The 24,443-nt window shown below is 57.3% G+C and overlaps 1 protein-coding gene across 3 annotated transcripts in view; it reads right to left on the reverse strand.

Moving 5' to 3' along the window:
• Positions 1 to 20,192, reverse strand: part of DCHS1 (dachsous cadherin-related 1) — a 31,141-nt gene extending 10,949 nt beyond the window's left edge. The window contains exons 1-11 of one of the 3 annotated variants that reach the window (XM_083734840.1): positions 19,943 to 20,192; positions 16,121 to 17,953; positions 6,364 to 6,552; positions 5,599 to 5,830; positions 5,238 to 5,474; positions 3,382 to 4,386; positions 3,072 to 3,259; positions 2,789 to 2,885; positions 2,489 to 2,646; positions 1,563 to 2,400; positions 104 to 343 (exon numbers count right to left, since the gene is read on the reverse strand). In XM_083734840.1, the coding sequence (XP_083590966.1) occupies positions 104 to 343; positions 1,563 to 2,400; positions 2,489 to 2,646; positions 2,789 to 2,885; positions 3,072 to 3,259; positions 3,382 to 4,386; positions 5,238 to 5,474; positions 5,599 to 5,830; positions 6,364 to 6,552; positions 16,121 to 17,857 (4,921 nt within the window). In that variant the 5' untranslated portion in view covers positions 17,858 to 17,953; positions 19,943 to 20,192. Of the gene's footprint in view, positions 1 to 103; positions 344 to 1,562; positions 2,401 to 2,488; positions 2,647 to 2,788; positions 2,886 to 3,071; positions 3,260 to 3,381; positions 4,387 to 5,237; positions 5,475 to 5,598; positions 5,831 to 6,363; positions 6,553 to 16,120; positions 17,954 to 19,022; positions 19,122 to 19,484; positions 19,672 to 19,942 lie in introns of those variants that run through there. The other 2 variants (XM_083734839.1, XM_083734841.1) reach the window with 2 other exon arrangements.
• Positions 20,193 to 24,443: the final 4,251 nt, after the last annotated feature.

Raw genomic sequence — 24,443 nt, forward strand, 5'->3', positions numbered from 1 at the left:
TCTCTGGGTGACCCCATTGTCTGGCCAGACACTCCTCCCCATCCTGTCCACCTCTGGGTGGATGACCCTGCAAATGACCACAGGCCGAGGGTCAGGCTCTTACCCAGGTCGGGGTCGGTGGCGTGCAGCTGCAGCACGGGGACACCAGGGGGCAGGTTTTCTGCCACAGTGGCTTCGTAGCTGTTTCTCTCAAAGGCAGGCGCCTGGTCATTCACATCCAGCACACGAACAAGCAGGAGTTGTGTGGCAGAGCGCCGTGGCAACCCGTGGTCCGTGGCTACCACTGTCAAGTTATGCTGGGACACTTCCTCGCGGTCCAGCGTCCTCACGATGGATAGCGCACCTGGGAGGAGAGCAGGAGGCCAACATTGGAGATGGAGATGGGGCATGGAGGCATTTTGCACCAAGACCTGCAAAAGGGGGTTGCAGGGATCTCATGGTTCTGGGAATCAACTCAGAACTCATTGGCATGGGCTAGAGCAAGACTCTGCTCTCAGATTTCTGGCCAGTGTTACTCCAGTTGGAAATGTATTTCTCCAAGCAGTGCAAGGAGGAGTTTCATCTTTTTATGTAAAAAAGCATTATTCTGCAAAAGTCCAATTCAGAGAAGCAAGAGAATAAAGCAGTTGTTATCCAGAAACCCTTGTCAACAATCACTGAAAAGGGAAACCTCAGAAGGATGCCAGTAGCATTTTAGAACAACCAAAAGATGGAATTTCCCCCTCTGTTTTCTGCCAGAACCCTCATAAGGAGCTGTTGCCCCAAAGGGCTAGCCCCCCCCCCCAAGCCCAAGGTGCACACGAGTCTCAGACTTCTGCTCCTGGGGAGGTGTTACAACACAGGACTTCAGAAGGGACCTCACCAACCACCCATCGCACACTACAGCAGGGGACAGCAACCTTTTTCGGGCGTGAGCCAGTCCACCGTCCCTCAGACCATGTGGGGGGCCGGACTATATTTTTGGGGGGGAAATGAACGAATTCCTATGCCCCAGATAACCCAGACATGCATTTTAAATAAAAGCACACATTCTACTCATGTAAAAACATGCAGATTCCCGGACCATCTGCAGGCTGGATTGAGAAGGCGACTGGGCCGCATCCGGCCCCCGGGCCTTAGGTTGCCTACCCCTGCGCTAGAGGGTCTTAGACCTCAGGTTTGGGGTGATTTGCTTTATCTTTCTTTCCCAGACTTGTTGTGCTTTTGCTCCTGGTGACATACCAGGTCCCTTGCACATGCCTAGGGGCAGGGGACTGTGCACAGGCCACATCTCGGAAAGAGAGGCAGACCATTGATTGGTGGCATATTGCAAGACGGCCCCACAGGACAGGCAGGAGGGACTGCTGCCGCCACCAGCCAATCAGCAGAGCGCACAGCCCAAATAGCAGGGTGTGCAAAAGGTGGGAGAACACAGGCCTGCCTCACCTGCAGAAAAATCTCGTGGGGGGAGGACTCCTCATATAACTGAAGGATGCAGTGCTCTTTCCCAACTCCTGGGAATGCATGGTGGGATCCTGCATACACAGACTACAAATCCCGCATGGCACCTCCCTCTGCCTCACCTGTGTTGGGGTTGAGGTGGAATCGCCCGTCCAGGTTCCCTGCGCGCAGCGCATAGCTGACCCTCCCGTTCTCACCCAGGTCCCGATCCCTGGCCACCACCTGGAGCACCAGGAAGCCCGTGGGCTGGTCCTCAGGGATGTCAATTCTGGAGGGGGAGCGGAACTCAGGCCCGTTGTCGTTCTCGTCCGTGACGAAGATGTGGGCAGTGACGGCCGCCGAGTGGCGCTGGCTGGCGTTGAGCGCCTGGTCTGTGGCCTGGACCACCAGCAGGTAGGCCGACTGAGTCTCGCGGTCCAGCGCCCCCTGCAGGCTCAGCTCCCCGCTGCGCGCATCCAGCTGGAAGGGGGCCGGGGGGGTCTCCTGGCGCAAGAGGCTGTAGCGCAGTTGGCTGTTGGGCCCGGGGCCGTCCCCGTCCAGCGCCTGGAAGGTGAAGAGGGACGTGCCAGGGGTGGCCCCCTCAGACACCACCACAGTGAGGGGGTCCTGGGGCCACGTGGGAACGTGGTCGTTGCTGTCCTGCACGTGGATCTCCACCAAGACCAGGCGCTGGCTGGGGTAGCCCTGCAGGACGTCTTCCATGCTGACTTGCAGGCTGTGCTTCATCCCGGCTTCGTAGTCCAGCTCCTGGGCCACGTAGATGTCCCCCGTGCCTGGGTCCACCACAAAGAGGCCCTCCCCGCTGCTGCCCCCCACCAGCATGTAGGTCACTTGCCCAGGTGCAGGTGGCTCTGGGGGGGCCACACAGCCAATGAGAGAGCCCGGCTGCAGGCCCTCCGTGGGGTGAAAGGTCAGCACCGTGGTGTCGGGACGGGGCAGCAGGCGGGCTGTGGACACCACCTGCAGAGGGAGGGGAGAGGTTAGGAAGGGGCCTGGGGGTATTTGGGGCAGGCCCAGCCCCACGCCCGAGGCAAAAGAGGGCTCCTACTTGGATCCGCACGGCTGCTGTTGTGCTCTGGGGGGCAGCACCTCGGTCGCTTGCTGTCACCGTGAAAGCGTACTCGCCCCGGTCTGCTTGGCGCAGCCGCGCAGCTGTCCGCAGTTCCCCGGTGGCCACGTGCAGGGAGAAGCGCTCTGCCCAGGCACCTGCGGGGAGACAGAGAGAGAAGCGCTGGGGGGGGGGCAGCCAAGGGGAGGCCCAGGAAACCCTCCGGGAGAAGGAGTGGAGGCCTGAAACCTCTGGGCAGAGTGGGGCCTCCCAGGAGCCCAGCCCAGGGGACCTGTTTACCTGACAGCGAGTAGAAGACAGTGCCGTTCTCTGCCTCGTCCGGGTCTTTGGCCCTCAGCGAAGCCACCAGCAGCCCAGCCGGCTTCTCCTCCAGAACCTGAGAGGGTACAGCAGAGGGGTGGGGGGAGATGGAGTTGGCAGCCATTGCCTGGACACGCAGAGGGGGATGCCGCCTCCCTGCTCCATGATCCTACCCCTCGGGCCCTGGCCTTCCTGCTGCCCTTTCTGAGGAACTGCCAGTGCCCCAAGAGCGGCTTCCTTGCCCCCTGGATCCCTCACACACCTGGAGGAGGAGTTCGCGGCCCTCGGCCACGTGCAGGAAGGTGGGCGCATTGTCGTTCTCATCCAGGACAGTGACGTAGACGGTGCCAGTGGTGCTGCGGGGTGGCGTCCCCCCGTCCTGAACCACGACCTGGAGCTGGTAGCTGGCCTGCTGCTCCCGATCCAAGCTCCTCCGAAGGCTCAGCTCCCCTGAAGGATGAGGAGGAGAAGAGGCGCTCAGTGCAGGTGAGACACCCAGCTGCTCCCCTCCCCGGCCTCCCCGCAGGAGCCCCTGCTGAGAAGGGCCTCCCACTCCCGCTCTGCTCCCTCACCAGTCTGGGTGTGGACCAGGAAGTTCCCCTCGGGCGGCACCAGGCGGTAGGCCAGGCGGCTGTTCTGTCCCGCGTCCCGGTCGCTGGCCGTCACCCGGCCCACGCTGCTGCCGGCCGGCCTGTTCTCGGCCACAGTGAAGAAGTAGCGCTCCTCGCTCAGGCGGGGGCTGTTGTCATTCTCATCTGTGACAGTGATGCGCACGGTGCTGGTCCCCGTTTGGCGACCCTCGCCCTCCCCGGCCACCGCCAGCACCGTCAGCACGTACAGCTCCTGCACCTCCCGGTCGAGGGAGCTGCGCACGTACAGCCAGCCAGTGTCTGGAGCGATGCCAAAGCTGGCCGCATCCCCCTCGGCCCGCAGGTGGTAGGCCAAAGGGGCGCTGGGCTCCCGGGCCAGGGCTCGCACCTGCAGGAAGCGGGTGCTCACGGGCCAGCCCTCGCGCACCTCCACGCGGTAGGTGAGAGTGTCAAAGATGGGGCCGTGCTCATCGGCCGCCTGCAGGTGAACCAAGAGGGTGAAGGTGGCACTGAGCCGGGGGACCCCGCCGTCCTGCGCCAGGATGACCAGTCTGTAGGGGGCGCTGGTCTCCCGCTGCAGGGCCCCCGCAAGGCGCACCTTCCCGGAGAAGTGCTCCACGGTGAAAGCGCTGGCCCCTCCTGAGGCCAGTTCAAAGCGCACCTGCCCGTTCGCCCCGCTGTCACGGTCCTCTGCCTGCACTGTGTAGACCACCGTGCCCAGGGCAGCCCCCTCAGGTAGCAGCACTGAGTCAGAGGGGGCCGGGAAGGCGGGCGCATTGTCATTCACGTCCGTGATGCTGATCTGCACCCGAGCGCTGCTGTAGGCGGGAGGGGAGCCGCTGCGGGCTTGGACCTCGAGGAGGAGGAGAGGCTGGGCCTCGTGGTCCAACGGCAGGCTGGTGTGCAGCTCCCCCGATTCTGGGTCCACCAAGAAGTACCCGTGGGGGTCCCCCGAGGAGATGGAGTAGAACACACTGTCCAAGTGGCCTGGAGGCAAGAACAGGGGGGGAGTGGAGACCTGCTGGAGTGGGAAACAGCCCCCCTGGCCCCCCAAATAGAGACGTACTTGGGACACAGAAACTCTTCTATTGAGCTCCTGCCACTCTCTGCATTTATTGTAGGGGTGTGGGACCTGTTTGGATCGATGGTGCAGATCCTGATCAGCAATAGCCTTGCAAGCCAAATCTGACAGGTAGACAGCATGTGGTGTCACTTGACTGACAGTTGGGCAGCCCCTCCCACCTCTGAAAGCCTATTGCACAGGGTTGCTAAGCGCCTGACAGGCAGCTGCCTGACTGTTAAGAACTTGGGGACCTGCGACAGCTTTGGCCCAAATGGCCTAGGACAGCCCTGCTCTCCCCCATGAGCTTCATACTTGAATGGAGGGGGGAGGAGAGATGCATCTGAAAGCCCTTTGCAAAAGCACTCTCTGAAGCAGCCTCCCCCATAATTTAAACATCACTCAAGCACTGGACTCTCCTAAAGCACCTCACAAAAGTGTCCTTTCAGGAAGTGCTTTGTGGGAGGCTGCTTCAAAGAGTGTTTTTTGCCAGGTGCTTTAAGACAGACCCTGTGCTCCCATCTGAGTGGCTAAAATGGAGCGCAGGGACCATCTTCAGGGGCTTTCCAAAAGGCTTCTTTGAAACAGCTCTGCACTTCTCTTTTAAGAGAGCAGGTGGGGGAGCTCACTTACCGAAGAAGGCCTCCCCCATCCGCTGATGTTGCCTGTGCTGCCAGCTGGGCATGGTTATGGGGCCAAAATGGGACCCCTGATGGGCCAAGACTGGCTCAGAGGCCAGAGGTTCCCTGCCCTTGTTTCACAGGCTCCCTATGCCTACCTGCTGGGTTGTGGGCATAGACAACCCCAACGCTGCTGCCCGGCCGGGTGTCTTCTGGGACCGTGAAGTAGTACTGGGTGCGCTCAAAGCTGGGCGGGGAGATGGTGCCGGCCACAATGCTGATGTTGACCTGAGCTCTGGGCTGGGCTGCCAGACCCCCTGCGTCCCGGGCCGCCACCTCCAGCTGCACCAGCGTGTTGGCTTTGCCCACCAGACTCCTCAGTAAGGAGATGGCACCTGCGAAGGAAGAGGGAGAGCTGGTTGTGGGGGAGGCCAGGGGTGGGGAGGGAGGAAGCAGCCCCCCTGGGGTGAAGCCCCTGGAGGCTGGCACCGCCCTGCCTGCCCCGCCTCGCCTCCTCACCCGTGTCTGGGTTGATGGCAAAGAGGGAGGGCGTGTTGCCAGCGGCAATGTGGTAGGTCACCCGCCCATGGGGCCCCTCGTCCTTGTCGTGGGCCGTGACACGCAGCACTGCTGAGCCGGGATGGCTTTGGGTGCTGATGCTGGTGGCATACTCCAGAGGGTAGAAGGTAGGGGCATTGTCATTGACGTCCTCCAGGAAAACCTTGACGTAGGCCATGGAGCTCAGCCCACCCTGGGAAGGAGAGAGAGAGAGAGATGCTGCTGGGAATCCACAACTTGGAGCCTGGATCACACCTTTGTTTGATTCAGGGATGCTTCAGTTGTGATTCCTGTATGGCAAGGGGTTGGACGAGATGGTCCTTGGGGTCCCTCCCAACTCGACCGTTCTATAATTCTAGGACTTCACTCTGCCGCACCTCAAATGGCCCCTGCCTGTGGGTGGGGCAGAAGCCACAAGCCCCCAATGAGGGTGGCACAGACTGGGCTAGCAGCCAGGGCTCCAGTTACACACTGGTGCTTCCACAGCCCAACTGGCTCCTGGTGTTTTGGAAGGGCAGGTGTGGCCGGCCCCAGTGACCACGGCCTTCTTTAGGGTGAGGCCAAAGTGGCTGCTGCAAACCTTCCTGCCCCCCCAACACCCACAGTGGCTGTCACGGTCCAGCCAGAAGGGTCTCCAACCGCCCCCTACCCCACCTGTGGCCACCCTTTGCCACCATGGGCTGAAGCTGTTCTGCCACAACAGGGCCAGCCCCTGGGCCTCCTCACCCCATCCACCGCCGTGACGGTGAAGTCATAGACGGCGGTGCCCTCGTCGCGGTCCAGGTCTTGCGTGGTGCAGAGCTGGCCGGTCTCTTCCCCGAGGCGAAAGGCAGAGGGGGCTGAGCTGGTGAGGCCGGTGCCCAGGGAGTAGGAGAGGGAGCCCAGAGAGCCACTGTCGGCATCCGTGGCTGTGACCTGCAGGAAGCAAGGAAGAAGCATGGCATTTGCACATGTCAGGCAGCAGGAGCAGGACCAAAGTGCAACATCCCTCCCACAATGACACATTTGCATGCACACCTGCACACATCTGGAAGGTGGGGGAGGCTGCTTTCATGTGTGCTGTGCCACCCCTACTGAGGTGGTGTGATGGGTTCCCACATGTCTCCGCAACACAATTCCCTGAGGGCGATTTGACGGACTGAACCCACAAACTGCTCTCCAGGGCAGGAAAAGTGAGATGCACAAATCTAGGATGGGGGATCCCTGGCTTAACTGCACTCTGGGGGGGGGGGGTCTTAGTGAACCGCAAGCTGAATATGAGTCAGCAGTGTGATGCAGCAGCAAAAAGATTCCATCAATGGTGTTTCCGAAAAATTTGACACATCACCTGGGAAGACAGGCGAACTAATGCCAGTGTACTGGAAGAAGCAAAGATCACCAGTGATGAAGCAATGATTCTTCATCATCAACTTTGTTGGACTGGTCATGTTGTGTGGATGCCTGATGATCATATTCCAAAGCAACTACTCTATTCCGAACTTGACCATGGAAAGCGTAATGCTGGTGGTCAACAAAAGAGGTTTAACGGTGCTCTCAAGGCAAATCTAATAAAATGTAGCATAAACACTGACAACTGGGAAACACTGGCCTGCGAGCGCTCCAGTTGGAGAACAGCCTTGACCAAAGGTGTCATGGGCTTTGAACTCAGGACGAAAAGGAAAAACGTGCTAAGAGGAAGGCACACTTGGCAAACCCTCACTGTGATCAACTCCCGCCCAGAACTATGGAAGGACGTGTGGATCCAGAATTGGCCTCCACAGTCACTTACGGACTGACTGTTAAAACTGTGTTCATAGAAGACAATCTTACTCAGCTGCGAGTGATAGCCAAAGAAGAAGAAGGTGGAAGCAGCAGCAGCAGCAGCAGAAAAAAAGCTAATGCAATTGTAGGCTTCCTCATCAAACATCAAGTGTCCCCATCAAGGAATGTCAGGGCCAGTCCTCTCATGAGGCAAAATGAGGTGGCTGCCTCAGGAGGCAGGATCTACAGGAGCAACAGATCCCATTGCAGATCTTTATTCTCTGCTCATTCTTAATGTAGCTCTTCACCTTTCTTCTCTGGTAGTGGGGGCATGTTGTAGTTTTCCTCAGGTGCCTAAATGTACAGTATTGTGTTGGCCCTGAGGAACGTCATCGTAACCCTGGAGTCCTGCGTCCAGTTCTGGGTACCCCAGTTTACGAAGGATGTTGACAAGCTGGAAGTATGCTGAGGTTGGTGACCGAAGCTGATCAAGGGCCCGTAAACGAAGCCTTATGAGGAATGGTTGAGGGAGTTGGGGATGTTTTGCCTGGAAAAGAGGAGTCTGAGAGGGGATATGATAGCCAAAAATCTCAAGGGCTGTCACAAGGAAGATGGAGAAGGCATGTTTTCTCCTGCTCCAGAGGGAATAACCTGAACCAGTGGCTTCAAGTTACAAGAAAGGAGATTCTGACTAAACATCAGGAAGAACTTTCTGACAGAAAAAGCTGTTCAACAGGGGGATGGTCTCCCTTGGGAGGTTGTGGACTCTCCTTCATTAAACGGTTTTAAGCGGAGGTTGGATAGCCACCTGTCATGAATACATTAGCTGAGATTCCTGCATTGCAAAGGGTTGGACTAGATGCCCCTGAGGGGTCCTATGATCCTATGCCAATGGCTGTCGGCACATGGACTTCTTGGGAAAGACACTAGGAGGAACCACAAACATTATTTACAATGCCAGATCATAGGATCAGAGCCCTACTCTAACCTGTAGTGAACATAATAATAATGATAATAATATTGTTGGTTAATGTTGGCTTGCTCTAATTAGAAGGGAACCCCAGAGGCAGCATGATGCCTCTCTTCCACACTTGGTGCTTCTTGGTTGGGGTGCTCCCTCTATTGCTAAAACCAGCCCCCATTTCCTCCCCCTCTTAAAAACACACACTAGACCTGCTTACAAGGCGGGGGGGGGAGCTCCTTTCCCAGAGGACAGACTCTTCCACAAGCCCTGAGGGGGGTGAGGCTGTGGGGAATGACAAAGATGTGCTTGGGGAGGGGGGAGACCCACCCAGACCAGCAAGCCTGAGATGCCGGCGTTCTGCGGCTCCCTCCCCTCCCCTCCCCTCCCCAGCCAGGACAGCAGCTCTTTCTGCTCCTCCCCAGTGTTCCTGAGGGAAAGAGCTCTGTGGGTGGTGGAGGTGGGAGGGAGGTTTGCCGTGTGGCCCCCACAGACAAACAAAGAGCCCAGCCCCACAACCAGCCAGTTACACTGGGGGGGGGGGGGGTTGTATGCTGTAGATCATTTCAGTGATGCAGCCACAGTGGGGAATTTTTATCAGGCAGGCAGGGTGCACTTATTAATAATAATCCCATCTGTCAGAGATGCCTTAGCGGAGATTCCTGCATTGCAGGGGGTTGAAGTAGATGGCCCTTGGCTGGGTCCCTTCCAACTCTACGATTCTATGAATCTATAACTACCCCTTCCCACTCCCCCCCCAAAAAACCCCAATAGAGAGGAGGCCCCAATGCTCTCATGACAGCTTGGCCAGGGTGGTGCAAGCAGCGCATGGAGCTGGTCAGGCATGTGCAGCCCCCCCCACCCCTCGGGTCCTGTGACCCATAAGGTGATGCCCACCATTGAGCACACTTCATGGGGAGACGCTGAGTGTGCGGAAGAGGAGGCTTCCCCACACATTGCTCAGCTGATCTGCGATGGGATCTCCTGACACTTTGCTTTTTAATAAAATGCAGCTGGAAACAAACAGCTTCCTGTGGTATTTTCTGGGGTGGGGGGTGGGATTTAGACTGAAAAACAGTGCAAAGAGTTAACCTGCCCCCTCCCAAAATGCTGGCCGCCACCTCCACCGCTCAGCTGCATGTCATCAGAAAACAGAGAAAAGCTCTCCTTTGGCTGAGATTCTCAGGAGCTCCTCTTCCATCTTGCCTCCTGCGAATCCTCAGCCCCAGGTGCTACAGGACGGGGGGGGCAGGGGGTGTACAGCAGCCCCCACATCGAGCATTTCCTGCCTGCCTGGCCCCCCTCCTCAGCCACAGCCATACAATCACACACCCAGAGCACCAGACGGGGACATTGAGGATCCTGCTGTTTGCACTGGAAGCCCCACTGCTGGGGGACAGCTGTGAGGGGCTGCGCTGGAGCATGGGGGGTTGGGGAGGGACTGCGCTTCCTGGCACAGCCTGTCACTGCATAATGGAGGGGCCTCCCTGCAGCAGCCGCCCATCCGCAAGGGGCTCATGTTTCAGAGCAAAGTGCTGACGCCACATCCCGCCTTCCAAAGGCGGACACAGCGGCACTCAGCATCCTGGGACAGTCAGGGCCACCCACAACCCTGGTAGAGACCAGAAGTGGCTATGTCACACACACACACACACACACACACACACACACACACACACACACTGCCTCCCTCCACCCTGAGGATGGTCTCCTCAGCTCCTCCCGCCTTTTGCTCATCCACACAGTCATTCATTTAGGCCCAGAGAGGGAGGCTATGATGCTGACAAGGCAGGGATTTGAACCCAGCACCTCCCTGCCACAAAACTTTGATGACTCTTCAATGGGCATGGCAGGACTGCGGGGAGCAGCACCCTCCTCAGAGCCCCTCTGGGTGATCAGGAGGGGGAGACCCCTCCTCCTCCTCCTCCTCCTCCTCCTCCTCCTCCTCCTCAGTTCATGCCTTCAGGGCACTTACAATGGTGGAACAAGGGTGGAGGGCAGCCGTCTCTGAAGTTTGGTTCCAGACAGGAAAGAGGGGTGCCTGTTCTCCCCACCCAAAGGCGGCGCAGGGGGCACCCCTCTCAGGCAGGGACCCGGCCTTTTTGCAGGCTGCTCCCCTCGCTGCCCATCCAAGCCCAGCCCAGCTCCCAGGCCCCGGATGGCAGGCTGCCCAGGAGGCCTCACTCTGCAGATGTTTGCAAAGCCGCAGTTCCACATCTGGCTTTGGTTCAGGCCCAGGAACGAGGGGAGCCGTGGCGCCAGTGTGGTCAGCGATCCCACGCACACTCCCAGCTAGGCGCACTGCGCAGCTGCCCTCCCCACCCTGGCACAGTTGCTGAGCGGCTAAAAGTGGTGAAGGAACAGCCAGCTGGGCTATTTCAGGAAATGAGGGCTCCCAGCTCCCGGCTCCCGGCCGGCCTCCAGGGTCAGCTGGGGAGCGGCTGGCCTGCACGGGCTGGGTCAGAAAAGAGCGGGCCCCGTGGGTAGCTGTTGACAGCAGCAGCGGCCGCCAGCCATGCGTGGCCAGCAGCAACACTTCCCAGAGGCTCCCTGCAGCTGCCTCAACCCAGCGTCCTTCAGCTCCTGCGCTCGCAGCCAGGGCTAAGCAGGGGGAGACTGGAGGCCAGGGCCCAGAGGCCCCACGGTCAGTTCCGCTGAGCCCCAAATCAGTCTGGGCAGTCACAGCTGTGCTGTAGACCAACAGGGCAGCCGAGGCCACCTTCAGGCAGGCCCAGCTTGGCATCGGCAGGGAGCAGTCAGGGAGCCCATGCCTGGGGGGGTGAATCCTGACTCCTCCCATGGCTCTGGGTACACAGAGAGAGCTCAGAAGGCACCCATGGCACAGGGGCCTGTTGCATCACACACCCAACCCTCTTACAAGGACAGCCCCCTCCCCGGCATAGCCTACAGGCAAAAGCACGCCCTGGTCACGAGATCAGACCCACCTCAGTCCAGCCTGCTTTCCACAGTGGCCAACCAGTGTCCTGAAAGGACAAAGGCCAGAAACAAGCAGGACCCCCCCCCCCCCCGCGATTCCTGGCAGCATGGCTAGCAGTCAGGATTAGCCTTGCCCTCCATGATACACAATGGGAGGCACCATCACTTAAGCGCAGCAGGCAGCCCAGCCTCTGGGGGCACAGCACCACTAGACCCCAGCTGGATGGAGCCAGGCAAGCCCTGGTCATATGCCAAGCAGCCTGGCTCTCACAGGAAGTTCCATGTCTTGATGCCCACAGTGAGGACGCCAGATTCTGGGCACGAGTCAGAAAGAGTAGAAACTGGGTGAGAAAGGGTGCCGAGAGGCCCCAGGTGCAAATGCCCAGAATGACCTGGAGTCCCTGCCACTCAGATGGTGCCACATGCAGGAATTCAGGTGTGTCCAGCCACATTTTCTCTGCCCAAGCAGCTCCAGAGGTGACAAAGGAGGATGCGAGTTTGAATTACATTAAGGTAGGGGCTGCACATCTCCCTCCCACGGCACAAGCGAGATCCCTTGAAAAGCAGAATTCCCAAGGACACCTGGCCACAGGGAGGAGGAATGGCCGTAGTCACCTTTGCATAACTGACCAGTTTCTACGCACATTACACACCCTTCTCCATCCTGGGAATCAAAGAATCACAGAAGTGTAGAGTTGGAAGGGACCCTGAGGGTCATTTAGTCCAGCCCCCTGTAATGCAGCGATCATTTGCACAGTGTGGGGCTCAAACCCACGACCCTGAGATTAAAAGTCTCGTGGTCCACCAACTATCTGAGCTATCATCAAGAGATGTTGTCAGAGATGAAGGACATATCCCAGCCAGGCAAAAAACACCCAGGGTGCAAAGGAGGGCCAGGGAGGGGAAGTGGGGGGCCGGGGGGTTCACAGTAAGAGCAGTTCAGCCCTTGGGAGGTTGTGGACTCTCTTGCATTGGGGGGTTTTAAGCAGAGCTTGGATGGCCCTCTGTCATGGATGCTTTAGCTGATGCATTTCAGGGGGCTGGTCTGGATGACCCTAGGGGGTCCCATCCAACCCTTTTAATATTTGTTTGGGAGCCGCCCAGAGTGGCTGGGGAAACCCAGCCAGATGGGTGAGGTATAAATAATAAATAATCATCATTATTATCATCATCATCATACAATTCTATGATTCTATTAAAGCCCTTGTTTTCTCTTTGCAGCTGCATATTTCCTGTTTCTATGAACAACAGCAGAAACTGGTTCTTCTGCACTTCTTCCCTTTTTTCAAACTAGCCTTGGTGGGTGACAAGAGGATGTGCAAATGATAAATGGGGGGATGGAAGAAGCACGTGTGGGGCAGAGAGAGAGAGAGCAAGGGGGAGGGGATGCTAGTTGCAAACAGGATTTTTTTTAAAAAAGATAGGACCATAAAGAGCAGTTGTTGCCAACAGGCTAGGACAGAGGCCCCCAACCCACCCCAGGGCTCTGTTGAGCCCCCAACCCCCCATACTACGCACACAGAGACCCTCCCCCGGGGCTGACACTTCTGAAACAAACCTGTGGCCCCCCTGAAGCACAGAATTTGACATGCCTGCTGAGCATCTTTTCTGTGTTGTGTGAAATCTGTGCCTGTGCCCCCTCCCCAAGCCAGAGGCAAACACCCTCCAGGCACCTGCCAAGGCCACCAGGGGGGCGGAGCTGTGCTAAACCTGAACCTTCACTTTGCTTCTCCAGGAGGCCCACTGCCCCATCTGCTGCTGGGGAGGGGGCATGCTCATGTCATGGGGGGGGGGGAGGTCCTAACAGGGCTTGTCTTCCATCTTACAGTGATGCCCACCATCAAATGTTTTGCTGTTTAAATTCCTTTCTAATAAATATTCCTGTTGTTGCAGGAATTTATGTACAGGTTCGGGGGTGCCCCTCCAGCAGATATCCTGCACATGCAACCCACTACCAAAATCAGCACAATCACTTTTGTGACTTTTGTGATTTGTCCCCACAAAACACTTCTTCACAGTTTCTTCCTATCTATTCAAAGGTCCTTTGCTGTACGATACCAAATGTAAGAATTCACTGATCAATGTATCTCTGTACTGGCTCACTGGGAAAACTTCAGAAATTCATATAGACCTGTGAGCTCAGCTCCTCAGCAGCCCCTCTGCCTGAGCGATAATCCCTGGCATCCTGATACCTGAGTGCCAGAAATAACAAACCCAGAGGAAGACAAAAGGGTGTAATGAACTTGGCTGGGAAACAAGGAAATGTGAAGATCTCTTTTGTTACACTTGATGGATGTTTGGTGGAGGGCAAGGAGAACCATGGGGCAGGGTCCAGGATGCTCAGATTCCTGCCACCAGACCTCCCCTTTCATGATGTAGCCATGATGTATTAGTGATGTAGTTTTTTTTGGGGGGGGGTTAACATGGGGATTAGCAGCTAATAAAACTTTGGGGGTTCTTTTGTTTGGGGCTTCCATCTTGTTCCACCTTGTGGCAGGTGGGAGTCCTGTCACGACAGTCTTAATAAAGACCAAACCTACTGGCTGCTGTTTTGCTCTGCTATTCCTGGCTGGTGTCCTTGTTTTTTGTCCAAGGGAGCCTCAGATTTCTCCATTAACACTGTTGTGTTTTAAATACACATGTATTAAAAACATTTTAAATATGTTTTAATAAATTAAAAATATATATCTGAAGGAAGCATTTGCCCCCTTTCCTGCGCTATAGTGCAGCTTCCCAGTTCAAAGAATATGAAAGGGCAAGGAACAATGTCTGCAGATCCAGCTCCTCCTCTTGCTCAGCAAGCCTCCCCATAAGTGGGGCTGCCGCAGTTGCACAACCGTGGGGGAAACGGGGGTTTGCTCAGCCAGAAAGTCCCTCGAATAACACAGAGTCAGCTGCATAAGGAAACTCTCAAGGAGAAAGCAGCAGCCAGCCAATGGGAACAGCCATTTCAGAGGTCTGCAGCTCCGAAAAGGACGACCTCAGAGGCCAGAGCTATGAGCTTCTCAGGCAAGAAAAAGGAAACCGGGAGCAAGGCAGGAGACAGATGCAAGGTACATTCCACAGCCTAGAGAGCTAAAGGGGGAAATGTGTAGGAAGCTAGAGGAAGGAAACCCCCCTGACAGGTTTTGCACTGGGCTCCTTCGGGAGGAAGTTGGGGATATAAACTGAATAAAATAAATCACAATATATAAAATAAATCTGGATAAAATATAAAACCCGGAAGAAGTCAGTCCATCCTGGGTTTTCCTTAGTGCATCAACCAATCCACCTTTTGTACAACCTGAGATGCCACTGACTGGGACTCCAGTCTCTCTCCAGCTCTCCTCATCCTTACCACGGCCATCCTGGCTCTTGGGATGTACAGCCCCACAATATCTGGAGGGCCCCGACAGGTCCCCACCCCTTCTTCAAACCAAGCACATGGCAACACTGCTGGTGCCCCCAAAGTCAGAGGCACTGGCAGAGCTTGGCTCCGATGCCCCCCACCCCACCCTGCCCTCCTTGGGCTGCAAGGGAGAGGGCCTTTGCCTCCTCTTGGCCAGCTCATCAGCTGCCTGCACTCCAGAAACTCAGCTGCTGTCATGAGGAGTGGTGGGGTGGGTGGAGGAGCAGGATTCTCTTCCACGAAGCTAAGCTGGCATCGCCTGAGGCACCTCAAGGCAGCTGAGCCCCCAAAAGGATCCCAGGAGGACCCAAATTGCAATGGGGTTCTTCCAAGGCTAAAGAGACCCAACCTGGCGACAGCCAGAGGGCATGACTGATGGACCCTGGCAGATCTGCTCTGCAAATCTCTTGGCCTGGCCCATAAAATGGGGCTGGGTCTTTGGCTCATCTACTGCTGCCCTGCCTCCTGCGAGGGAAAGAAGCTGCTGGGAGCTTGCAGTGGAACTCACTCTCTCCTCCATGGCGGATTCTGTGGACTCAGCCTGGAGCTCCCTGCATGCCAAGTACTGTCTCCATCTAGTGAGCTATTCCTATCCAAGGTTTCTGCAATGGACGGCCCTGTGGAATGGAGAAGGGCAGGAAGCAGGAGCTCGTCAGCTGCAGGCTGCTTCTCCTTCACGGAGGAGAAGGGCTCCACTCAGCAGACTGCTGGGGCTTATGCAAGTGTGAGGCTTCCTTGTCCTGCCCTGGGACTTTGGCCTCTGCCCCGGTCTGTGGCCCCCAACATGCCAAGGAAAGGACTCTTTTCCTCTTGATCCAGTCCCTTCTTCTTGGCAGAGAGAGGGGAACGGCCCTAAGACAGGAAGTGGGAAGTTGGACTGACCCTTCCTTAGTGCGGCAGCCCTTCCAGATAGGGAGGCATGTGGGGCTAGAAGGGACCTGCTGTTATAGGAACAGCCTAGCCTCTCACCTTCCAAGTCAGACCAGAGGTCCACCTGGAGTAGTTCCGTCTACAGTGGCAGCAAAGGCTCTCCAGGATTTCAGGCAGGACTCTCTCTTCCAGCCCTACCTGGAGCTGCCACTGGGATTAAACCTGGGACCTTCTGCATGCCAAGCAGGCGCTTGAACCCTGAGCCATGCCCTTCACAAATGAGCTGCCATTGCCAACAGAAGTGGTCCCCTTCCAACGAACTGCAGAGCTGCTGAGAAGACCTCTGGCTGACTGACTCTTGGCCAGTTGGACTTGAGATGCTCATTCCCCACCCTAGTCAAGGACTCCAGCCCACCCCCATAGGCACCCCACCCCCTCCAGATCTGTCTTTCTCAGGAGCCACAGACAAGCACAGGGCGCATCAACCTGGGCCAGGTACCAGAGGGAGAGGCTGTTTGTACTGCCGCCACTTTGGCTGCTCCTGCGCCAAGTGCGCTGGCCAGGTCCCTCCCGAACCCCTTGCTCACCTGGAGGAAGCAGGTGCCAGGAGGGACGTTCTCCTTCAGGGAGACATTGTAGAAGTTGCTTTCGAAGAGGGGCTCATTGTCGTTGACATCCTGCAAGGTCACGTGAACCACAGCGGTCGAAGAGAGGGGAGGCTTGCCCCTATCCGTGGCCACCACAGTCAGCTGGGGCTGAGCATCAACCTCATAATCCAGAGAAGAGGCCGTCGTGACGATGCCTGTGGCAGGATCGATGGCAAACCAGTGGGAATGGGTGTGGTGGGTGTGCAGGATGCTGTAGCGAACCTCCCCATTGGGGCCCTGGTCTTTGTCGCGAGCCGTCACCTGCAGCACGAAGCTGCCTGGGTAAACCACCTCAGGGACGCTCTGCTCATACTCTTGGGTGTCAAATAGGGGCGGGTTGTCATTGACGTCTGTCACCTGGAGCACAAATGCTGACTCAGCCCGCAGCGGGGGTGTTCCAGCATCTGTGGCTGTCACCCGCAACTCATAGGAGTCCCGTTCCTCCCTGTCCAGCATTTGGTCCACGCAGATCAAGTAGATGATGTTGTCTTTGGTGGTGAGGGCGAACTTGCCCTCGCCACCCTCCAGGGAGACGTTGACATTGGCGTACTCTCCGTAGTCGGGGTCTGAGACGGAGATGCGGGCCACAAACTGCCCGGGCTGGGCACCTTCTGAGATGCGAGGAGAGCCATCCTCACTGAGGAAGATGATGGTCATCGTGGGCTGGTTGTCGTTGTAGTCTCGCACCTGGATGGTGACAAAGGCTGTGGAGACTTCGGGGTGCACCGCTCTGTCTCGCGCCTGCACCACAAGCTCATGCACCTTCCGCAACTCATAGTCCAAGCCCTTGTTGAGCTTGATGACTCCCGTGGTGGCATCGATTGTGAAGTACTGCTCTGGGTCGCTCTGCCGGCGGTTGATCTCGTACACCACGGCGCCATTGTCCCCTTCGTCAGCGTCCAGGGCAAAGACCCGCATGATGCTGCTGCCAGGCTGGAGGTTCTCTGGGATGAGGGTGTGGTAGCGACTCTGGTTGAAGGCTGGCGCGTTGTCGTTGACATCCTGGACAGACACATCCAAGGTCATCTGGGAGCTCCGGGGGGGAGATCCACCGTCATAGGCCTCCAGAAAGAGGGTGTAGCTGGACCGTGTCTCCCGGTCCAACATGCTGCTCACCACCAGCTCCGGCTGGAGGACCCCATTGGGCCCACGGCGCATCTCCAGGCGGAAAGCCTGCCCCACGTTTCCCCCTTTGATGGCGTACCCCTGCGTGTTGAGCAAGCCACTGTCGGCGTCAAAGGCTGGCTCTAGGGGGAAGCGGCTGCCCAGGGGGGTGTGCTCTGGGATCTGGAGGGAGCTGCGCTGCTTGGGGAAGGTGGGCGCGTGGTCATTGATGTCGTTGACCTGGACGTTGACCTCCACCGTGGCACCTTCAGGGGTGACAGCAATGAAGCTGTAGTGGCCTCGGCTCTCGTGGTCCAGCACCCTGGCAGCCTTGATGATGCCAGTATTCTCATCAATTTCTAGGTCTGTAGCCACACCGCTGCCCTCCTGGGCAGAGATGAAGTACATGTAAGTTGTGGTGCCAGGGGGCAGGCCTGCACTGATGTCCCCAATGATGGTGCCAGCCGGCTGCTCCTCATCGATCTGCAGCTCTAGGGTGCCCAGGACTGCTGAACCCTGCCCAAGGGCAGCCAGCACCCCCAGCAGCAGCAGCAGCAGAATGACCCAAGCCATGTCTAGCTGCTCCCTGAAGCCTTTCCGAAGGAAGCTGGTGAGGGTTGGGAGGCCCTCCAAGGGCCGGCCTCTGTCTGCTGAGCAAGCGCCTTAATCCTGCAAGGAATGCACAAGAGAAAGCAACTCTGAAGGGGAAGAACAGGCTAGGAGACAGTGAGGGAAACATGTCAGTTACGGGACCCCCACCAATTACTGTCTTTGTGGCCAAGGGGGAAAATCAGAGCCCAGAGCAGGGAGATAATGGTGGGTGCTGCAGGAAAGGTGAAAGCGGATGTTCCTGACACCCCTGGCAGACCCCAGAAAATCGTTTCCAGCACCCTCGAATGCCCAGGACCCCTTCCCCTCTGGCAAGACAGGCTGGTAGGGGCGGGTCTTCTGGCTAGAACAGGGGCTGAGGAGTGGGCAGACCAGAGGACAGGGGTTGGGGGACAGGTGTGGCTCCAGGTCAGGGCCTGCCTGGCTGGTCGCAGCAGACCCAGGGCTGCGGAGTTCCCCTTCCCTCCCTGCTCTTCCCAAGAGGGCTTCAGGGGAGCAGGAGCTCCTCAGCCGCTCTTTCCGTGGCAAAAGAAAGCGGGACGGGGGCGCTACTCGTGCCCCCAGCTCTTCCTGCCCCGGGCACAGCCGTCGCAGGAACGACGCCCCGGTCAGTAGGGCCCCTGGGGCCACCCCACCTGCCTGCCATCGGAGACCGGGACAGACAAAGGCGGCGCGCGGGCGGGAGGAGGAGGAGAAGCGGGGAAGAAAGGGAGGAAGGAAAGAAAGAAGAAGAAAGCGCGAGCTGGCCACGGCCCGCCTTTGTCTCCGCCGCCGCTGCCGTCGCGGCTGCTCCCCGCCCCGCTCGCTCGCTCGCTCGCTCGCTGGCTGCCTCCCCCCGCCTGCCTTTGTCTCTCCGGCTCCTTGGCTCCGGCTCCTCCGGCTCCTTGGCTGCAGCCCCACCGCTCGCTCCGCCTCGCTGTAGCGGCTCCTCACTGCAGGGTGGGGTGGGGGTTGGGGGCCGGGCTGGCTCCAGTCCCGCGGGCGGCGCGGGTGCTCCGAGCGGGAGCGGGTCAGCCCTTCCTCGGGCGTAGGGGCGGGGGGGGGGGAGTCCCGCGGCGGCGGCTCCGAGCCCCGCAGGCACGGCCAGGATTCGGCTCCGCCGGGAAGCAGTGATGGGCTGAGCTCATACTTGGCCGCGCTTGAAAGCGTCGCCGCCGCCGCTCGTCGGGGCCCCGCGATGGCACTCGGGGAGCCGCGGGATTGACGGTGGGGCCCCGCGCCGCCCGCGCCCTGCTCCAGGGATAGCCGGCCAGCAAAGCCGTCTTCCACCCGGGCTGACGCCCCGTCCACTCCCGAGCGGCGGCGGCGTCGGACCCCGGCCGGCCCGCGGTGGAGGAGCGACCCCGCCCCCTCGGAAAGGTCTCCCCAGCGGGGCAAGGGGGGCTGCGGCTGCAGGGAAAGGCTGCGACTCTGCTCCCACGCCCAGAAGCCCTTGGGCAGCGCGCGCCCCAGACCCAGCGAGGGCGGGGGGGGGGTGCCCGGGCTACGTGCCCGAGGCGAGGAGTAGCGGGAAGGCAAGCAGGGCGAGCCGGCTGGTGGGGGGGGTGTCCCTGGACCTCTGACACGTGTGAATCTCGCCCCGCGCGCACACCTGGAGGGGCCGCCCCATAGCCCTCGGGGGTCCCGTCGTGTCCTCGGCTTTGGGGGCTCAGGCCAGCCCGCTCCGAACACCAGGAGGCGCGGAGTCGCCCCAGCGCCGCAGCTGCTTCCAATTTACCCAGCGCCGAGCGCGGGGGGAGCCGGGCGGGCGAGGCGGGTCCAGTCCCGGCCTGTGAAACGTGAGCCCGACGCCCCCCTTCCCCTCGCGGAGCCCCCGACCCGGCTGCCGCCCCCTCCCTCGCCGCGCCAACCCGGGAGGGGCTGCTCTGGCCCTTTCGCCGCTCTTTGGGGTGCTGGGCACGCGGGGCGGGGCTGGCCAGGTGGGGGGGCAGGTTTCGCGGTTTCGCGGCCGGGTCCCGGCGAGGTCCCGCCCATCTCCTACTCTGCTCGCGGGACAAAGCGGGGAGGGGGCGCAGCGCGACGGCGCCTCCGGGCGCTCCGGCCACCTACGTGCATCCTCTCTCCTGGCCATCCGCCTGTCCGCCTGGCGCTCCGGCCGCGGGTGGGGGGCTGGCCTGCCTCGGGCCGGCAGAGACCCCCGCGCCAGGCGCCGAAGGAGGAGAAGGGGGAGGCGAGGCGACGACGGCTCCGCGCTCGGCTGGGCTGCAGGATGGAGCGAGCCGAGGCTTAGCTGAAACCCGAGCCGCGCCGTCTGGCCCGCCCGCTCCTGCCCGGCCCCGCTTGCGCCGCGGCCCTGCGCGCCCCCTCTCCGCGCGCGCCCCGGCAGCCCTCCCCCCCAAAGGAGCGAGCCTGGGCGGGGGCTGCGCCTGCTCCGGAGCCGCGATGCGCTTGGCCGAAAGGAAGACCCTCCGCGCGGGGAGAAGGAAGGCGGCACTCGGCACATGCTCAGAGGCTTCTTTCTGCGCCGGATCGTGGCAGCCTCGGTTGGTGCGGCGGCTGAGCTCCCCAGCGTCCGCTCAGTTACAAACCGTAGTGCAACAATCGTGACCTTTTCACTGATGAATGAATGCGAGCGACAATGCCTGAAACGGCTCGTGATGCAAGCAAGGATTCAGAGGGGGAATCCGCTCCCCCCCCCCCCGGATCTCTCTTGTTCTGTCTTGTAGGTCACCTTCTCGCCGCCGCCACGATTTTTGCTGGACGAGATGAATTTTGTTCACGGACTTTGTTTCCTGTCCTTTCTATTCTGTCCCGTCTTCCGCCCCTGGAGGCGCTTCCGGCTGCAAGGCGGCTTGCAAAAGGTGACCCCGGTCCCAGCAGAGATGCCTCGCTGGAGAGAGAGCACGCCCCATTCTTCCTTCCCCTTCGGTCTCTCCCTTCATCCTGCGAGGCTGCCGGGCTGTGGGCTCCCCGTCCGCTTGCAGGTCTTTGCAAGGAGGCCGAGGAAGCAGCCCAGAGGCTTTCACCCCCCACCCCCGTTCAGCCTTGCAGGCCTGGGCAGGGACCACGCCGGGAAGCACCAGCCCTCACTTGCAAACAGCCTGCTGAGAGGCACCTGAGCCTCTTCTCCAGCATCGCCACCCATGCTGGCATCCACCCACCAGCTCAGTCAGATGGGCCTGCTCTTCTGCAGCCTCTGCTCCTGCAACCCTCTTGCTCAAGAGGCAGATGAAGGGCAGCACCCCTGGTTTCGCTGCACGGGGTGCTGCGCCTGGGGAGCCACGGGGCATCTCAGGTATGGCATAGTGAATTGAGCAGCACAGAAGGCGAGGGGCGGGGATGTTCCCCACAGGCCACCACTGAAATTTGAAAGGCTAAAATCTGCCCTGTTGGGGTGAGCAGCAATGTGGACCCATTTCCTGATAACACTGGGTTATTCCAGGCAGTACCAAGAAAGGAAAGATTTATTCTGAGTATTCATTATTACATTCATATTTAACATTTCCTGGAAGGCGCTCAAGTTGCACCTTCCCATTTTAGCCTCACAACAACCCTATGAGGTAGGTTTGGCTGAGAGACAGTGACTGGCCCCGAAGTCGCCCAGGGAGCTCCATGGCTGAAGAGGCAGCTGAGTCCTGGTCTCTGAGGTCGTAGCCCAGCCCAGCATGCTGGCTCTCCCAAAGAATCTCTCCAAACTTTGTGAAGGGGCATTCAGCACAAGAGGGGACCCTCTTCAGACCATCACAAGGCCATCAATCGCTGGGAAGGGCCAGTGTCTGGAAGGGGAAATAGATGCAACACATCCTAATGTCACCAGTTTCTGTGTTAATCTGTTCAAGCAGAGATAGCCATCCTCTGACACATTCACTTCCCTGGATTCATGAAACCTTCTCCTCTCTACACATGCATTGTAAAGAGTGGGATTGGAGGGAAATGAAATGCAGAGAAGTGCGGGCGGTAATAGGTGCATAGTTAACTGGTTTTTCACAAAACAGTTGCTGATAACACAGACATGCTGGCATTGGTGAGCCAAGCAACACACGTGGGTGGAAGCAGCGCCACAACAAGCACAGCGGCTTGTCTGTTGGGATGCAAAGGGCAGCTTAATAATAATAATAATACCACCTTTATTGTCAATGTACAAACACTCAATCTCATTGCACTCTGTGTACTTGTCACACAACACACCAACCCCGAAAGTCAGTTGCACTATATTATTTTCCATTCAGCAGCCTAACAGCCCACAGATAGAAACAGATTTTTAGCCTGTTGGTACTACTGATTATACTACTATGTCTCCTGCCCGAGGGTAGAAGATTAAAGAGGTGCTGGCTGGGGTGTGAATTGTCCCTGAGGATTTTTCTCACTCTCCTAAGGCAACGATCCCTTGCAATGTCATCTAGCGAGCTCAGGGGACAGCCCATGATATCATGCGCTGTCTTCACCACCCTCTGTAAAGACTTTCTTCCTGAGGACCAGGCTGACAGGGCAAGACCTAAAGGAGGTGCATTTTGACAAGAGCGTGGAAGGCCACACACAAACACACCCTTCCTGCTGGAAGACAGTGCCTGGGTCAGGGTGCTTCTGGGCAAAGGCTAGCAACATGGAGGCTTCACTTTAGAAAAAAACAGGGGTGGAAGAGCCAGTGTGGTGTAGTGGTTAAGAGCGGTAGTCTCGTAATCTGGGGAACCGGGTTCGTGTCTCCGCTCCTCCACCTGCAGCTGCTGGGTGACCTTGGGCCAGTCACACTTCTCTGAAGTCTCTCAGCCTCACTCACCTCACAGAGTGTTTGTTGGGGGGGGGGGAGGAAGGGAAAGGAGAATGTTAGTCGCTCTGAGACTCCTGAAGGGGAGTGAAAGGCGGGATATCAAATCCAAACTCTTCTTCTTCTTCTTCTTCATCATCCATGAGGCACCGAAAGTGTCTAACCAAGTGCACCCTTCTGTTCTGTCTGCACATGGAGCTTTCCTTGGGTTTGACCCCCATGTCCACTGGGGACAGAGTCAGGGGAACTGGTGAAGCTCTTTTGGAACTATTTTTGGCTCAGATAGGTGGATCCTCCGGCAACAAGAATATAGATAGATAATTTAGTTGGCATACTGTACTTGGACTTTTGAGAAGCTTTCAACAAAGTCCCTCAGCACAGACTCCTGAGCCAGCTTAGAAGTCAAGGAAGAAGAGGAGAGGATCTCTTGAGGATCAGGAATTGGGAGACAATAGAGGAGTGTGCCATTGGGAGTGAAGTCAAAATGTTAGAAGATAGCAAAGACTATTTACAGAAACATTGCAAAATTAATGAATGTTAGAATGATTTTGGAATGAATTTATGTGATTTAAGCAGAAATGTTACAAAGATTTAGGAAAAAACAGACTGTTAATTGCTGAAAGGAGGGAAAGTAAAGTTATATTAATATCAAGATAAATTACAGGACAAAAATTTGAAAAGAGGGAAAGGATTTGCTGAAATGGATAATTGACCTAGAATACAAAAAAGGGAGGTGTGAGGAGGTCAGGGAAATAAGCTAATGAAAGATAAGTAATGGGAAGATTTGTTGTATTTTTCCTTTTTTTTTCTTTTTGCTTAATGGATTTTAATTCTCTGCTCTTTCTTTTTCTTTTTTCTTTTTTGTATTTTATCTTTTTTTTGTTTAAAATGATGTTTTTTCTTTTTTCTTTTTGTACCTCTAAAATTTTTAATAAATATCTTATATATAAAAAAAAATGTTAGAAGATAACAGTGCCTGCTGTGGCTCTTGAAGTTGACGCAGGAGAGACATGTTTTGTTGCAGCTGGGGCAAATCTATAGTGTGTACACATTTGGAATACACTGTTCAGTTCTGGTCACCTCACCTCAAAAAGGATATTGTAGAATTGAAAATGGTTCAGAAAAGGGCTATCAGAATGATCCAGGGGATGGAGTGATTTACCTATGAGGAAATGGGCTTTGGGGACTTTTTGGTTTAGAGAAAAGGCATGTAAGAGGTTACATGATAATTTTATAAAATTATGCATGTCCTGGAGAAAGTGGACCCCATTTTTCTCCCTTTCTCCTAACGCTAGAACTCCTGGGCATCCAATGAAACAGCACGTTGGAAGATTCAGGACAGATAAAATACTTCTTCACACAGCACCTATGGAATTCTCTCCCACAGGAGGCACTGATGGCCCCCAACTTGGATGACTTTAGTAGAGGCTTAGACCAATTCATGGAGGATAAGGCCATCAGTGGCTCTATTTTGCCTGAATGGTTGGTTGGAGGCAGCATGCTTTGTAGGAGGAGCTGCTGGCAATCACAGGAAGAGAGAAGGGGTGCTGCACTTGTGGGCATCTGGTTGGCTGCTGTGAGAATAGAATGCTGGACTAGGGGGCCCAATAGGGCTTTCCTTGTGCTCTTACCCTCTGACTATTAATCCTGCCCCAGACTGGAGAAAAATAATGCCTCCTTCCTCTTATTCCTTCCGACTCAGACTCCACTTGGGATTTAGAAGAGGCTTATCCATGGCTGCCAGACCCTCAGACAGCCTTGCTACTGCCTCTCATCCCACCTGTCAAGTCTGACCTCAGCTGTGCACTGCACACAGCCTTGGGGAGACCCAAGAGGGTTATTGGG

This window comes from Podarcis gaigeae, assembly GCF_964106915.1.
Source record: "Podarcis gaigeae genome assembly, chromosome: 4".
Lineage (NCBI taxonomy): Eukaryota > Metazoa > Chordata > Lepidosauria > Squamata > Lacertidae > Podarcis > Podarcis gaigeae.